The sequence below is a fragment of the Prionailurus viverrinus genome, chromosome B4, assembly GCF_022837055.1.
Source record: "Prionailurus viverrinus isolate Anna chromosome B4, UM_Priviv_1.0, whole genome shotgun sequence".
Lineage (NCBI taxonomy): Eukaryota > Metazoa > Chordata > Mammalia > Carnivora > Felidae > Prionailurus > Prionailurus viverrinus.
The window spans coordinates 12,897,739-12,914,090 of record NC_062567.1 but is presented as its reverse complement, the minus strand read 5'-3'; the positions used below and the strand labels follow the sequence as shown (position 1 = coordinate 12,914,090).

General features: G+C 36.0%; 1 protein-coding gene across 12 annotated transcripts in view; it reads left to right on the top strand.

The window, feature by feature from the left end:
* Positions 1-16,352, top strand: part of TRDMT1 (tRNA aspartic acid methyltransferase 1) — a 61,843-nt gene that overhangs the window by 26,922 nt on the left and 18,569 nt on the right. For 7 of the 12 annotated variants that reach the window (XM_047866526.1, XM_047866519.1, XM_047866518.1 and 4 more), the window contains one exon: positions 573-682. In XM_047866526.1, the coding sequence (XP_047722482.1) occupies positions 627-682 (56 nt within the window). In that variant the 5' untranslated portion in view covers positions 573-626. Of the gene's footprint in view, positions 1-449; positions 469-572; positions 683-14,503; positions 14,581-16,352 lie in introns of those variants that run through there. The other 5 variants (XM_047866527.1, XM_047866516.1, XM_047866515.1 and 2 more) reach the window with 2 other exon arrangements.

Here is a 16,352-nt window from a genome sequence, read left to right as displayed (position 1 = left end):
CACCACTTAGCTGTTGATTTCATTTCAAAACTTGCCTATCCTTAAACAGGTGAATTTTTTTGGAATGTAAATTATATCTCAATAATATTATTGTTAAAGAAATCCCCCAAATTTAACTAAAAGCATTTGTAGTGATATTGGGAAGCAGCTTTATATTAACATTAGAAGGTGAAGAGCAAATGGTAGTTAATTTATTTATATAAACTTCCACGTGATACAGTTTTTAAGAATATACTTAACTATCCTATTTTTGGTTTGTTTGAACTTACGAGAACTTTCTATTTAACTTGTAAGTGTGTATCTTAATGGAGTGAGGAAGGCAAAGGTCAGAAATACTGACTAACACATTTAATTCTCATTTTTAGCCTCAGAATGCTGTTTAGAGTAATGAGCCAGAAGTATGCACGTCTTTCACTTCGTGCCCGACTCCCGCAGCCTGGTCAGCCACGGAAATCTGAGCTCTGGCTAGTGAGGAAACGTGCTGCACAATTCTGCTACTTTGACTTCTCTGTAAAGTGAACACGTTGATACTGAGGACTTTGCATTTTAAGATATTCCATTTATCATTACAGAAAGCTGTATTCCTTCACAAGTGGTGGCTGCCATTGACGTAAACACTGTCGCTAATGAAGTGTACGCGTACAATTTTCCTCACACTCAGTTACTGGCCAAGACAATTGAAGTGAGTAATGATGCTTATTGCTTTGATGAGTAGATGGCGAGGAAAACGTGATTGAAAACCACTGTATGATACTGATTGATGGTGTGTTAATTGGAGAATAAGTTATATATGAATGAGAAGTTTAGGAGAAGGGCATCGACATTTTCTGTTCTGTCTGAAGATGGCATGCTCTATTTTGCCTTTATTTTTTTTTAATTTTCAGTTTAAGAGAGTGAGAGTGAGAGAGTTCAGTATTTTGGTTTCTGAGACAAGGGAATGAAATGTAAGAATATGTTTGACTCCTAAATTCATGGTTCTCTAATAGCATTAAACTTTGATTAATTCTTTACTTTCAAGCAATAGTCACATACTATAATATGTATGTGTATATATATAGAGAGAGAGACAGAGACAGAGAGAGGCAGTCATTGGCTATTACTTATTGAATGCTTTTTATTTTAGCAAGCCTGTCAAAATTAAAGGTTAAAAGTACACGTGATGAACTCAGCAGAGGTATTTAACGCTATTTTTAAATAGTGTTAGTAAATAATAGTTATTTTTAAAATAATATGAAATTGTTTTTTTCTCTCATTTTCTTGTTGTGACGACTTTTACAATGAATTTCTCATGAAACCATAATTTATACACAATAAACTGCACTCGTTTAAGGTGTGTAGTTTGAGTTTTGACCAGTACATACAAGTGCGTAACCACCGCAATCAGGACTTAGAACGCGCAACCCCTACAGTGTTCCTTGGTGCCCCAACCCCGGTCAACTACTGATCTTTCTGTCATTACGGATTAAATTTTCCATTTCTAATACATCACAAATAAAATCATGAGGGTGAGTTTTTTTTGGGTGTAACTTTTCTGTGTAACATAATGTTTTTTGAATTCACCCACGTTGTTGTGCATATCGGTAGTCTGCTCTTTGTTATTGCTGAGTCATATTCTGTACAGTGGAATATTTTACACTACAGTGTATGTATCCATTCACATGATGTTAGACATCTAGGTTGTTTCCAGTTTTCGACCATTACAAAAAAGTTGCTATGAACATTCATGTACAAGTTTTTGTGTGAACCTTTGTTTTCATTTCTTGTAGACGAATACCCAGAACTGGAATTTCTGGGTCATATAGTAGGTTTCTTTAATTTTATGAGAAAATGCTAACTGCTTTCTCTAGTGCTTATACCATCTTATGGTCTCATAACCACGTACATGTTTCAGTTGTTTCACATCCTTACAGCACTTGATATTGTCATTTTTTAATGTTTATTTATTTTTGAGAGAGAGACACACAGATAGAGTGGGGGAGGGGCAGAGAGAGAGGGAGACACAGCATCTGAAACAGGCTCCAGGCTCTGAGCTGTCAGCACAGAGCCCGATGCGGGGCTCGAACTCAAACCACGAGATCATGGTCAGAGCCTAAGTTGGACACTTAACAGACTGTGCCACCAAAGTGTCCCTGATATTGTCAATTTTTAAAATTGTAGCCATTCTAGTGAGCATATAGAGGTATTGTGATTCTTTCGTGTGTGCTGATTCCAATTTGCATTTCCCTGCTGGCTAATAATGTTGAGCATCGTTTCATGTACTTCTCGGCTATTTCTGTGTTTTCTTCGGTGATGAAATTTCTTGCCCAATTTTTATTACTTGGTGTGTTTGTAATATCATCATTTAGTTGAAAGGCTTATTAAGTTTTCTGGATTCAAGTTGTTTGTCAGAATATATATAACAAAGATTTCCTCCAGTTCTGTAACTTGTCTTTTCATTTCCTTAACTGTGTTCATCAAATTGCATGTGTTATTTATCTCTTTTTTGTTTTTGGGTCACATTTTTATGTGTTCTAAAAAAAAAAATCTTTGTTTACCCTATTTTTCCCTCTTCTAGAAATTTTATGGTTTTGGCTTTTCTATTTAGATTTCTGACTCATTTAGAGTTACTTTTTGTGTGCAATTTGAAGTAGCAGTCATTTATTTTTTTCCAAGTGCATAAAACATTGTCCTGGCACCATTTCTGAAATGATTATCCTTTCCTCAATTTCCTTGACACCTTTATTAAAAAACTAAGTCATAAATGTGTAAGTCTATTTCCAGACTCTCTTCAGTAGTATCTGTATGTTTTTCCTTACACCAATAGCACACTCTTGTGATTATTATAGCTTTATAATATGTATTGAATTCAGGTAGTGTAAATTCTCGAATTTCTGTTTTTCTTTTTCAACATTATTTTGGTTACACTGTCATTTACATTTGTGTGTAAGTTTCAGAATCACCCTGCCAATTTCTATGAGTAAAAAAAAAAAAAAGACATTTTTATTGGAATTGCACTGATTGGTTTTGGAAGAACTGATATCTTAATAAAATTGAGTCTTTCAGTCCATGAATATGGTATCTCTCTTCATTTATTTAGATGTTCTTTAATTTATATCAGCAATATTTTATACTATTTAGTGTACAAGTCTTACACACATTTTAGTTAATTAATCCCTAAATACCTATGGATTTTGATGCTATTGTAAGTGGTGCTTGTTAAAAAATATATTTTTAATTGTTTATTGCTAGCATATAAGAATACACATAGTTGTGTTGACTTTGTTATATTAATTTATTCTGATAGCTTTGATTTTTTAGGATTTTTCCACATACACACAAATACTATCTGAGAATAAAGAGTTTTGCTTTCCCCTCCAATCAGTGTTACTTTTTTCTTATTTTATTGTATAGGATCTTCTGTACAGTATTGATTAAATAGGATTGCCTTGGGTATCCTTGCCTTCTTCTAGATTCTAGGGGCAGAACCTTCAGTCATTCACCATTTAGTATGATGTTAGTTGTAGATTTTTATAGATGCATTTTATTAAGTTTCTTTTTATTACATTTTCTGAGAATTTTTACGAGGAATGGATTTTTAGTTTTTCAAATGCTATCTTTCTTGTATCTTTTGGCATGATTATAGCATTCTCCCCTTTTATTCTGGTAATACAGTGATTATATCAGTAACTTTTTTTGAATATTAACTCAGTATTGCATTCCTGGGATAAATCCTACCTGGTCATGATCTACTATCTTTTTTATGTAATAAAAATTTGTTTGTTTTCAATTTGTTAATATTTTGTTAGATATTTTTACATTCTCCTCAGCTTTTTAGTATGGTTTTGGTATTAGGGTCATATTAGCCTTATACTTTTTGAAAGAGTTTGAAAAACAAGTATTAGTTCCTCTATAAATGTTTGATAGAATTTAGTTAATGGAGCTATGTGGGCCTAGAGTTTTCTTTGTGGGAAGATTTTAAACTATGAATTTAATTTCTTTAATTGTTACAATACCAGTAAAGCTTTCTATTTATTTTTTTGTTTAGTTTTAGAAATTTGTGATCTTTGAAGAAATTATCTATTTTATCTAATTTGTCAAATGTATTGGCTTGACATTTTTCATATTTCCTTATATCCTTTTTCTACATGTGAACTCTATAGTGATGTACCGTATGTCATTCCTAATGTTAGTTATTTGTATCTTTTCTTTTTTTTTTTTCCTCTGCTAATGAAGCTGGAGGTTTACCAATTTTACTGGTCTTTTTAAGTAACCAGCTGTGTATGCAATTGATTTTATCTATTATTCATTTGTTTACTATTTCACTAATTTCTGTTTATCTTTATTATTTCTTTCTACTTACTTTGCATTGAAATTTTTAATACTTCTTACAGTGGGACTTAGATGATTGACTTGAGATTGTTTTCCTTTTTTTTTTTTTTTTTTTTTCAACATTTATTTATTTTTGGGACAGAGAGAGACAGAGCATGAATGGGGGAGGGGCAGAGAGAGAGGGAGACACAGAATCGGAAACAGGCTCCAGGCTCCGAGCCATCAGCCCAGAGCCCGACGCGGGGCTCGAATTCACGGATCGCGAGATCGTGACCTGGCTGAAGTCGGACGCCCAACCGACGCGCCACCCAGGCGCCCCTGTTTTCCTTTTTTTGTATAAACATTTAGTGTAAATTTTCCTAAGTTTTGACTACATTTCACAAATTGTCATATGTTGTGTGTTCATTTTCATACAGTTCAAAATATTTTCCAATTTGCCTTCTGATTTCTTCTTTGGCCCCTGCATTATGTATAAGTATGGGTTTAACTTTCCAGATATTCATATTTCCAGATAGCTTTCTGTTATTGATTTCTCATTTCTGTTTTATTTTGGTCATACTGTGTGTGATTTCAGTTATTTTAAATTTGTTGTGACTTTGTTATAGGCCAGAATTCATTTTGTCTAGTGAATGCTCTATCTATATGCTATTGAAAAGAATGTATTATTTTCTTTTCTTTTTTTTTTTTTAACTTTTTTTTTTAGTTTATTTATTTTGAGAGAGACAGAGAGCACAGCAGGGGAGGGGCAGAGAGAACGATAGGCAGAATCCTAAGCAAGCTCTGCGATGTAAACACAGAGCCTCATGTGGGGCTTGAACTCACAAACCTTGAGATCATGACCCGAGCCAAGATCAAGAGTCAGGCACTTAACTGACTGAGCCACCCAGGTGCCCCAAGAATGTATTCTTTTGTTGGGTGGAATACTCAGTAAATGTCAGGTCAAGTTGGTTGTTAGTGTTCAATTTTTCTATATTATTACTGATTTTTTCTATCAGGTGCTGAGAAAGGGGTGTTGTAATCTCCAGTTACAGTCATAAATGTGTCTCTTTTTTCGGTGTTGTCGTTTTTTGCTTCATTTTATCTTGAAGCTCTGTTATTAAGTGTACATACTTTATAATTTTTTTTGTGATTGACCCCTTTAGCATCATGAAATGTTCCTTTTTAACCCTAGGAAGTATTTCTTGTTCTGAAGTCTACTTTTCCTGATATTAATACAGCCACTTCTGCTTTCTTATGATTAATGTTTGCATGTTTATCTTTTTCCATCCTTTAAATTTTATCCTACTTATGTCTTTGTATTTAAATTAGATTTGCTGTAGACAGTGTACAGCTGGGTCTTGCTTTTTTATTCAGTCTGGCAACCTCTACCTTTTAATTGGAATACATTTACATTTAATTTTGTTATTAATATTACTTTAATTCTACCACCTTGTTATTTGTTTTCTATTTTTCCGTCTGTTTCTCCACTAATGGCTATTAGGTATATCTTACTATTTGTATCTGTCTTATTTTCTTAGTGGCTACTCTAGGGTTTACAGTATGCATCTTTAACTTATGGAAGCCCACCTTCAAATAACATATAGCACTTCATAAATTAATTCAACAGTATATACATCCATTTTACTCTCCAGAATATTTTGCTATTATTGTCATACATTTTACTCCTATGTTTATTAAAACCTCAAATATATTGTTAGTGTTTTTGGATTAAGTAGTCAAATATTTATTAAAAGTTTTAAAAAGACCTGGAATGTTTCATATTTATTTACATATCATCTGCTATTTTTAACACTCTTCATTTTTTTTAAAATCAAAGTTTGCATGTGGTATAATTTCCTTCTTCCTGAAAAACCTTTAGCATTTCCTGTCATGAACATTTGGCAGGTGACAAATTTCTCAGTTTTTTGTGAGTGCAGAAGTATTTTATTTTGTCTTTGTTGTAAAATAGAATTTTCACTGAATCCTTGGTTGCATTCAGTTTTGAAAGATGTTTTCATAAGTTCATATTTTCTATGAATTAAAAGTTTTCCAGCACTTTCCATTTTTACCTGGTTTGCTTAATTTCTGATTTAGAAGTCTAATAATTCTTATTTTCATTTCTCTTAATATATTATATCTTTCTCTGGCTACAATTAACATTTTGTCCTTATCACTTGTTTTCAGAAATGTTATTTGATATGTTTTTGTATGTTTTTCTTTATTCATTCTGCTTGGGCCTTGTGCTTTTCTTGTTTATAGTTTTCATCAAATTTGGGAAGGTTTTGGCCATTATTCAAATATTTTCTCTGTTCCCTATTTTCACTTTACCTCAAATTATGCGTATATTAGATCCCTTCATATTGTCCTGCTGGTCACTGAAGGTATTCATTTTTACTCTCCTTTTCTCTATATGCTTCATTTGGAAACATGCTATATTGTTATATCTTCAAGTTATTATTTTTTTTCAGTGCGTAACTTTTTGTTTCAATTTTTTTTCATTTTTAGAAGTTTCAGTTAACTTTTTTCATGTATTCAATTTGTCTCCATGTTTTTGTTTTCTTTAGGCCTTTGAAAAAATTGATGGTATTTATGACTGTTAAAACCTTTGCTAATTCCATCATCTCTCTCATTGCTGGGTTTCTTTCTATTGATGAATTTCCTCACCCCCACCTCTTTTTAAAAAAAATTTTTTTTTCAGCGTTTATTTATTTTTGGGACAGAGAGAGACAGAGCATGAACGGGGGAGGGGCAGAGAGAGAGGGAGACACAGAATCGGAAACAGGCTCCAGGCTCTGAGCCATCAGCCCAGAGCCCGACGTGGGGCTCGAACTCACGGACCGCGAGAAGTCAGACGCTTAACTGACTGAGCCACCCAGGCGCCCCTTCTCACCCCCACCTCTTGCCCCTCACCCCCTTCCCGCTTATGGGTCACATTATCTTGTTTCTTAGCATTCTCGTAATTTTTTATTAGGAACCTGGCATTGTAGCCAGTTTGTTGTAACCCTTTAAGGAATATTGGATTTTGTTCTCACAGGCAGTTAATTGCAGATCAGCTTAATTCTCTCAGGGTATGTTTTTAAGCATTTTTTTAAAGTGGGTCTTGAATAGCTTTTACTGTGAGGCTAGTCTCATCCCACTACTAAGATATGACCTTTCTTAGATCTCTACTAAATACCTCATGGATACAGAAAAAGATGCTCAACATCACTAATCCTCAGGGAAATGCAAATCAAAACCACAATGAGGTATCACCTCACAGCTGTTAGAGTGGTTAGTATCAAAAAGACAAGAAATAGTAATAAGCGTTGGCAAGGATGTGGAGAAAAATGAACCCTCATTGAATCACCGTATTGTATGCCTGAAACTAATATAATATCATATGCCAACTACACTCCGATAATAATAATAATAATAAAATAGCCCACGTACTCAACTAGGTCTTCCTACTCTGGGTGTCCTAGTTTTTAGGCTTACAGCTCCCCAGTAATTGTGCTTTTCCCAGCAGTAGTTCTTTGCCCTCCCTCATGGCATGTCCCCTGATGCACTCACAGATTGATAATATCCAACCAGACACTCAAAGTGAATACCATGCAGATTTCTGCCTCTCTTTCCCTGTGTAGCTTCCTGCTTTCTAGCACTCTGCCCTGTTTTAGTGCTAATTATACTTCACTTCTACTTTTAATAGATGATAATAAGTCATATTATTTGCTTATGATCTAAGAAGGCTAGGAAAAGGGAAGAATGGAGGTAGGTACCTCCAGCTCACTGTCTGTAAGCTCTGCAAGTCTGTCTGTAAGAAAAAAGCTTGCCTTCCTATGGCTTTCAGTTTCTTCTTTGGTATTCCTTATATCCCTGGTCTGATGTGGAGAGAGTGTTATCATGTCTAGGTCAAATATATAGGAGCTATGCTGAGAGTCATGTTTCAAAAGGGAGTAGAAATTGAATGGAAAACTTAGGAGTGATGAGAGGCTCTAGGGATTTTCAGTTTTATAAAACAACATATATTGATCATTTGAGCATTTAATACATGCAGGGTATTGAGCCCTTGGAGAGAGCACAGATCTGAAGAAGCTATAGTCTTTGCCTTCAAGAATTTATCGATCAGTACAGAACTTGAACTTGTAAATGGTTTTCTTTGGGATTTCTGATCAAATGTGGCATTGAGAAGATACTTCTATTACATAACTCTATTCCTTTTCCTGATAGAAAGAAGAAAAGAAGGGGAAAAAGGGAATGAAAAACCATTATTAGTGAATGTAGGGATTAGACATAAGCTAAAACAAGAAAGAAAACTATGAAGAATAGTGTCCAGTGTCACGGAAATGAGACGGAACTGATTGAAGATGGCACAGCTGCAGGCAAACCTTTGCATGTCTTGTGCAGAATCAAGACGGAAAGAATGGCAAGGAAGAGGACCAAATGCACCAGCAATTGTTTGTTCTCAGTCAGGAGAGGAGACATTTGAAAAACCCAGATCACTGGCGGAAGGTGCCGTGGTAACCGCGGCCGACTTCTTGCTGGCCCTGAATGCGAGATCGTGGACTCTGGACAGAGGCAAGCCCTTAGGGTAGAGGCCACTGCAGGTCCTTCCTGGGAGCGGTGTGGCAGCCATGTATCTGTTTCACCTTATTTCCCAGCAGACTCCTCCATTCACGTGGCCTGCGTCAAAAAATGAATAATAGGGACACCTGTGTGGCTCAGTCAGTTGAGCATCCAACTCTTGCTTTCAGCTCAGGTCATGATCTCATAATCCTGAGTCAAGCCCCGCCTAGGGCTCTGTGCGGAGTGTGGAGCCTGCTTAAGGTTCTCTCTTAAGGCTCTCTGCCCCTCCCCCTTCCACAAAAAAAAAAAATGGAACCTATTTGAGGCTATATTAATATAGTAATTTTAAAATAAGGTAAGAAATGTAAACAAAAAGCAGAATATACAAAAGAAAATTATATTAAGAAGCAGAAGGAAATTTCAAACATACATGCCTCTATGAGCTTTAAGCATTAAATAACACATCTTCAAAACAAGAACTTGGGGCGCCTGGGTGGCTCAGTCACTTAAGCAACCGAGTCTTGATTTTGGCTCAGCTCATGATCTCACACTGGTGGGATCAAGCCTTTACACTGTCAGTGCAGAGCCTGCTTGGGATTCTCTCTCTCCCTCTCTGCTCTTCCCCTACTCACACGTGCACTCTTTCTCTCAAAATAAATAATAAACTTGAAAAAAAAAAACCCTAAGAATTCAATCAGATGTATACAACAGGTCAAAAAGCAGTAAGACAATAATTGGGGCTGGAAAAGTTACCAGTAGTCTGGGAAAAAAAGAGGAGAAAAATAAAACCATTATAAAAATGAAAGTCATGTCAGAGTAGCAAAAAATAAAGTGTACAGGGCTGCAACCAGAATTGTGCAGGAGAGAGCTTGAGAAAAATAAAGCAAATTAAAACGGAAAAGAAATACAGATCACAATTTGCAGAAGGAATGGTAACTGCTGAAGACAAAAGTGATCTAAGATAAAAGTAATTAGAACCGGGACGCCTGGGTGGCTCAGTCGGTTAAGCGGCCAACTTCAGCTGAGGTCATGATTTCGCGGTCCGTGAGTTCGAGCCCCGCGTCGGGCTCTGTGCTGACAGCTCAGAGCCTGGACTTGTCCTGTTTCAGATTGTGTCTCCCTCTCTCTGAACCTCCCCCATTCATGCTCTGTCTCTCTCTGTCTCAAAAATAAATAAACGTTAAAAAAAAAAAAGTAATTAGAACCTCTGGAGAAGACAATAAGACAAATGGGAAAAAAATATTAACAGAAACAGAGGGGTAAATTCCCCAAATAAAACCTACGGCAATTCATGAGCCATAGTATCTGTGAGCCCTTATTGAGAAAATGACTCACTTAATCTAAGCAAGAGATGAATCCAAGTAGAGAACCCAGGAATAAAGCTACCGTGTTAGGAAAGACATTAGGGTTAGAAAACAGATGTGTAAAACTGTGTGAATCTTTGCGCTGTAGAGATAATAATGTGATTGAAGTAGGACAGTGAGACTCAAAAAATATGTCTATTTGAAAGATAAATGAAGGTGTGGATTTTTAGGACATTATTTGATGTTACTGTTAGGAGCTTAGCTGGGCTGGGAAAGACAGCTGAGCTCTCAGGGGTCAGAGTAGTTTTTATTCAAACAGCAAGGCGAAAATGAAAGAGTAAAGCCTTTTTTACTTACTGGGGTGGTATAAGCAATTCTGTGCAATAAGAGGAACCGCCAGGGCCCCCTGCTGCATTTACCCCATGCGACAGTGTACGGAGGGAGAGCCGGGGGTGTCAGCACAGATGTGGGGGTCAGCTCACCGTCCAGGGAGCCCCGGCCTTGGGGAAATTGTAAGAGGGGAGGGCTAGGAATGCCAAGTGCTGAGTACCATTCAGAGTGGGGAGAAGCGTCTTCAAGGTTTCCACCACCGTCTCCGGGAAGGAGGCCTTGACAGAGCTGCTTGAAGAGACCTAGACATGCAAATCTGTGAAGAACGTGCTGGCCAGGGCGCCTGCATCCTCGACTGTGACAGCTCGCAGAGCCTGCGACGTGCTGGCTGTGTTCGGAGTCTGGAGTGGGAAGGGCAGCCTTTGTAACTGCCCACAGTCAGGCCCAAAAAATCACAGGGAGGTTTAGAAGCAGGAGCAGGACTCTTCGGTTATCAAGACAGCTAGTAATAAAACTGCAGGCTAATGTATCTAGGTAGAAAATGAGGAATTAGTAGTCAGTACTGTATAAACTTCACATGAGCAGAAACCTTGTCTGGTTTGTTCCTTGTTGCAGACTCAGCACAGTGCCTGGCAGAGGGTAGATCCTCTGAAATATTGGTGGATTACTTTCTAAACATTGTTGAATGAGCAACATATTGGGTTAAAAACGAGGACAAATACCAGGCAAATGGAAACAAAGGCTAACAGTTTCAGAACTGGTATTAGAATGGATTCCAAGGCCAGAGCATTTAAGAGTCATAGAAAGTTACTTTATAATGATGATTAGGACGGTCCTCAAGAAGGATTGTCATATTTATGCACAAAATAACATGAGAGTTCACAGAACAGGAAATGGTAGGAAATATCCACTCAGTTTTTATTGGATACCTACCATATGCCACAATACAGGAAAATCATTGTCTTATGAATATAAACACAGTAATTCTAAGTAAAATATGACAGAAGCACATTAAAAGAATAATGTAGCATAACCAAAATGGATTTTGTTTTGGAGAATATAATAGTTTAGTACTTAGGAATTCTATTAATACTATTCAACATGTTAATAATGGGAAACAGCAAAACTATGTATTAGAAAATAGTTGACCAAATGCAGGGTTTTCTGCATTTGGGTTTTTAATCTCCCTTAATAAAATTAGGACATATGTGTACTACTACAGACACGTATGTTATTTAGTGGCTTTACGTGTGTGTGTGCACGTGTATATTTCTGTTTAAACACACACACACACACACACACACACACACACACACACACACACACACATCTCCAAGTCCAGTAACATGGTAAAACTTTAAAAGCATTCTCGCTAAAATGATGAATAAAACAAGGATGTCCACCATTGACATTGTTATTTAATATTGTTATAGATGTTAGGTAATATACTCACACAAGGGAAATAGCATATAACTATCAAGGAGGATTCTAAAGAATAATTGTATAGGCCTGGAAAACAGAAAACATACTGTGCTAAAAATACGATGAGGAACAATTAGCACATTTAATAAGGAGACTGGTTACAAAACATATGATAACCAGTAGCTTATATATGTAAACAAAGACCTGTGAGAAAATATAATAGAAGAAAGTTCCTATTTATAGTAGCAACAAGAAACTTATAAACACCGAGAAATAAACTTAAGAAATCTGCAGGACCCACATGGGAATAAAAGATTTGAAAAATGGAAGTATGACTGAATAGTGTACAAATTTCAGTTCTCTTTAGGTTAACTATAAATTTACTAAAAATAGTCAAAAGTTTTCTAACCTACCAAGTTATTCCTAAAGTTTAAATGAAAGTTAAGTATAAGAATAGAGAGGAGACTTTCTGCAAAAAGAAGTCATAAAGTTAGTAGGGGAACTATTAAACTGCTCATCGTTGGGTGATAAACAGTGTTACTGCACTGATTTGACCTAATGTTCTCTGAAAGCAAAGGTGTTTTCATAACTTTATGGCCCGGTTATAGCAAAAGAATAGATTTCCATCAGCTTTCAAACATAAGATTATTAAAGATAATTGTGTATCTCCATAACTACTTTCTTGAATTTTGACACATTTAATGACCTAGAATGCCAGGTTAAATAAAGTTGTAAATGGCTTAATTGATTAATTATTTCTTGCATATTGCCCTATCATTTGATTTTTAAAAAATCACTATTTTGAAGAATACTTTAAAATTGTAAGTTTTTATGCCAAGCTGTATTGGAGGCAGTAACTCTGTTTACTTCCTTTAGATTTTAGACATAGGATGCTCCTGATGTAAAAGGTAGTTGTTTTCTTTTTACTTTAGTTTTAGGAATTTAGCTTTAATCCATCTGCTTTCAGTTACGAAATTAGTAAGTTGCTTATCACAATAGTCTTGTGCTCACAGGCTCTTTAACTTGAGTTTGATACGCTAATTGTACTGCATTGCCCCGTGTGTTCTGACAGACTGGTCAGTGTATGATTTACAGACTGCTTTCCCTAGAACTCAAGAGTTTCAGAGGTGCTTTAGGAACTTTTCAATATTTAATTTTGACTTCATTTTACATATATACCTTAAACTACTTAAAACCCTGTGATTTAAAAATGACAGGCACATATATTTATGCTTTTCATACAGTAGAGACAACTGACTGGTTCCCCAGGTTAATTCACTCTTTACAGAACTTGGAATATAGCTTGTCCTTTTCATGTACTTGAACTTCTTAGCAATGTGTCATATTTAGGAAGGTTGTGGTCCTAGGCTTGTTGCTTGTTTCTGGCCAAGCTTCATGAAGATTGGAAAGCCCATGACTTGTTTCTCTATACAGCAGACCCCCTTATCTATGGGGGATGCATTCCAGGACCCCAGTGGATGCCTGAAACCTCAGATAGTACCAAAGCCACTGTATATACCATGTTTATTCTTATACATACATACATACATACCTATGATAAAGGTAATTTATAAATTAGGCACAGTAAGAGATTACAACAATAACTAATGATAGAACAGTTATAGCAATATGCTGTGATAAAAGGTGAATGTGGTCTCTCACCCTTCTTGTGATGACGTGAGATAACAAAATGCCTACATGATGAGATGAGGGGAGTGAATGATGCAGGCGTTGGGGCTGCAGGGTTAGGCTGTTACTGATCTGACCCTATGTCAGAAGGAGGACCTGATTGGAGTTGACTGAAACCGGAAAGTGAAATCAGTGAAAGTGAAATAAGGGAGGACTACTCTACCCTATTTATCTTCTGATATATAAAATAGAGTCAAAATAACACATTTTTCAACTACTTAGCCCAATAGGGATTATTTTGATTGATCCTATCTGTAAGATTTTAAAGTTTTGTTTTACTACACACAACTGTAAAACAATATAATAATTGTGAATACCTGAAAATGGGACGTTTTTTCATCTGGTGACATTTTAGCAGAGACATGCTTGGAAGGGATGGTGACTGGTCAGTCACATTTACTAAATAAAAAATATTATTAATACAGAGGTGTTGAACATTTTCCTGGACACTATGCTAAAGATTCATTAATTGTAAAATGAAGTTCTCCCTATTTGGCTCCAGAAACATAGCAGTGCTAGGCTTTAGGTATGACAGGGGTGTGAAACGCTTAGGATTCAGGGAGCATTCCAGCTCAGCTCTGGCCAGCCCTGAGACTTAGGGGAAGTCACTAAGCTTTTCCTAGCTTCGTGTTACTTCTCCAATTTCTTCATAAGATTGCTTTGGGCAGTTAGTTTAACTGAAGTTGATTTGAAAAGTGGTAAGTGTTTTATATATATATATGTGTGTGTGTGTGTATAAGTTTGTTTTATTTATATATATACACACACACACACACACACACATATATATAATAAAGTTTCAAGTGTTTTAAATAAAACTATTAAGCATTATAATTTCTGATATATTTAGTTGTAATTAGTTAGCATTTTTCCTTCTTCCCCATTTTATGCATGTTTTTATATATTTTCCCCACATGTTCATTCCTTAGGGCATTACACTAGAAGAGTTTGACAAATTGTCTTTCAATATGATTTTAATGAGCCCTCCCTGTCAGCCATTCACCAGGTATGTATGACAAATATTTCTCTGTTGAAGAAGAGTACTTTTGAGGGATTCATTAAATCAAATTATACCATAGTTTCAAGCATGGACACTTTGAAGACTGTCAGCTGCATTTTCATAATTTTGAAAATTGTCATAAATAGTGCCTTTTATCTACTCATTTATAATTCAGCATTAATCCAAAAGGAAATAGCAGTTACTACCAAATGAGCAAAGTAATTCAGTCAATAGAAGATACGCAGAGACTATATGGGACCTCTTTTATACTTACCTAAGATACGATATTTTTTTCTGACCCAAAGTACCTTACATTAAACTCATGAGCATTCAAGAGTATCTTTTTAACTGATTAATACAGTAAGTTTTCATAATAAATATTCAGTTCTTAAATAACTATAAAATTTAAAAGCTAATCAAGAATGGATTAGTAAATTTTACATTTCTCAATTCATATATACATTGAATAATTAATTGTGACTTTTTATAGCTATGTTGAAATTCATTTTTTTATTGTATTTATTGGCTGTGTGTTTCAGGAAATTATATCTTAGATGAAATCTTGAGCAATCTATCTTCATTTAGATATTTTTAATTATTTTAAATAATAAGGATAATCCTCTGTCTTACATGGAGTTTGCCATTTAATTTAACATGCCTATGGGATAGGCATTACTATTATCATTTTATTGGTGAGAAACTGTGGCATAGAAAAGTTAAGTAACTTCTTGAAGGCCGTACAATTGGAAAATGTCAGAGCAAGGATTTATCAATTCTTTTATATATTTCTATTTAAATGTGTAAGATAATTTTAAGTGGGATATCACATATCATAAATATTCTAATTTAAATGAGTATTTTCAGGCTTAATGTCCAGCTAAGTTTTGCTTTATTTATTTTATTATCTATTTTTTAAAAGTTTATTTATTTTGAGAGAGAGAGAGTGCTGAAGGAGCAGAGCGGGGGGGGGAGAGAATCCCAAGCAGGCTCTGCACCATCTGCATGGAGCCCGATGTGGGGCTCGAACTCACAAACCATGAGTTCGTGACCTGGGCCGAAATCAAGAGTTGGACGTTTAATGGACTGAGCCACTCTGGTACCCCGTAAGTTTTGCTTTAATAAACAACTCTCTAGGAAATTAATTCTCCAAGGATTTATTGTGTGCCTGGAAGCCAGATGTTGCTTTTGATGCCATAGTTCCCATCCTCAAGGAGCTTATAGTCTAAGGGAGATGACTGACAAAGAATTCTCTTATAAGGTGGTATAAGCTATATAATAAGTGAATGCTGGAAGTGCCATGAGAGCACAGAGGAGAAAATGGCTTGCTGCATACCAGGAGAAAGGATTTTGACAATTTTTTTTTTTGTCAGGAGACAGGAATTCTTTTAGAGGCAATATCTGAACTGTATCTGAAAGCAGTTTGGGAATTTATCAGAGAAGGCAGAGGGCAATCCATGTAAAAATGCCTCCAAGCATATGCAGTCATAAGGCCTGTTTAACTTACAGTAAGTAGAGCTACAGAACAGAAAGCAGCCCCAGCACTGTGCAGCCTCCTACATTATTGCCCTGGGCCCCCTGTGTCTTCCGTACTACCACTCCCAACTGTAATAGCCCATCTCCAGCTGCCGATGGCAGCAGTAACCGATTCGGTAACACTGCCATCGTTGGAGCGCTGAGAGGAAAGGGCCACAGTGAGAAGAACCCAAAATTTCTGAGGCCTGTATTCAAGTCCACTGTAAGTGTCCCTCTGAGCCTCACATCCATGGATGGTTCTGGCC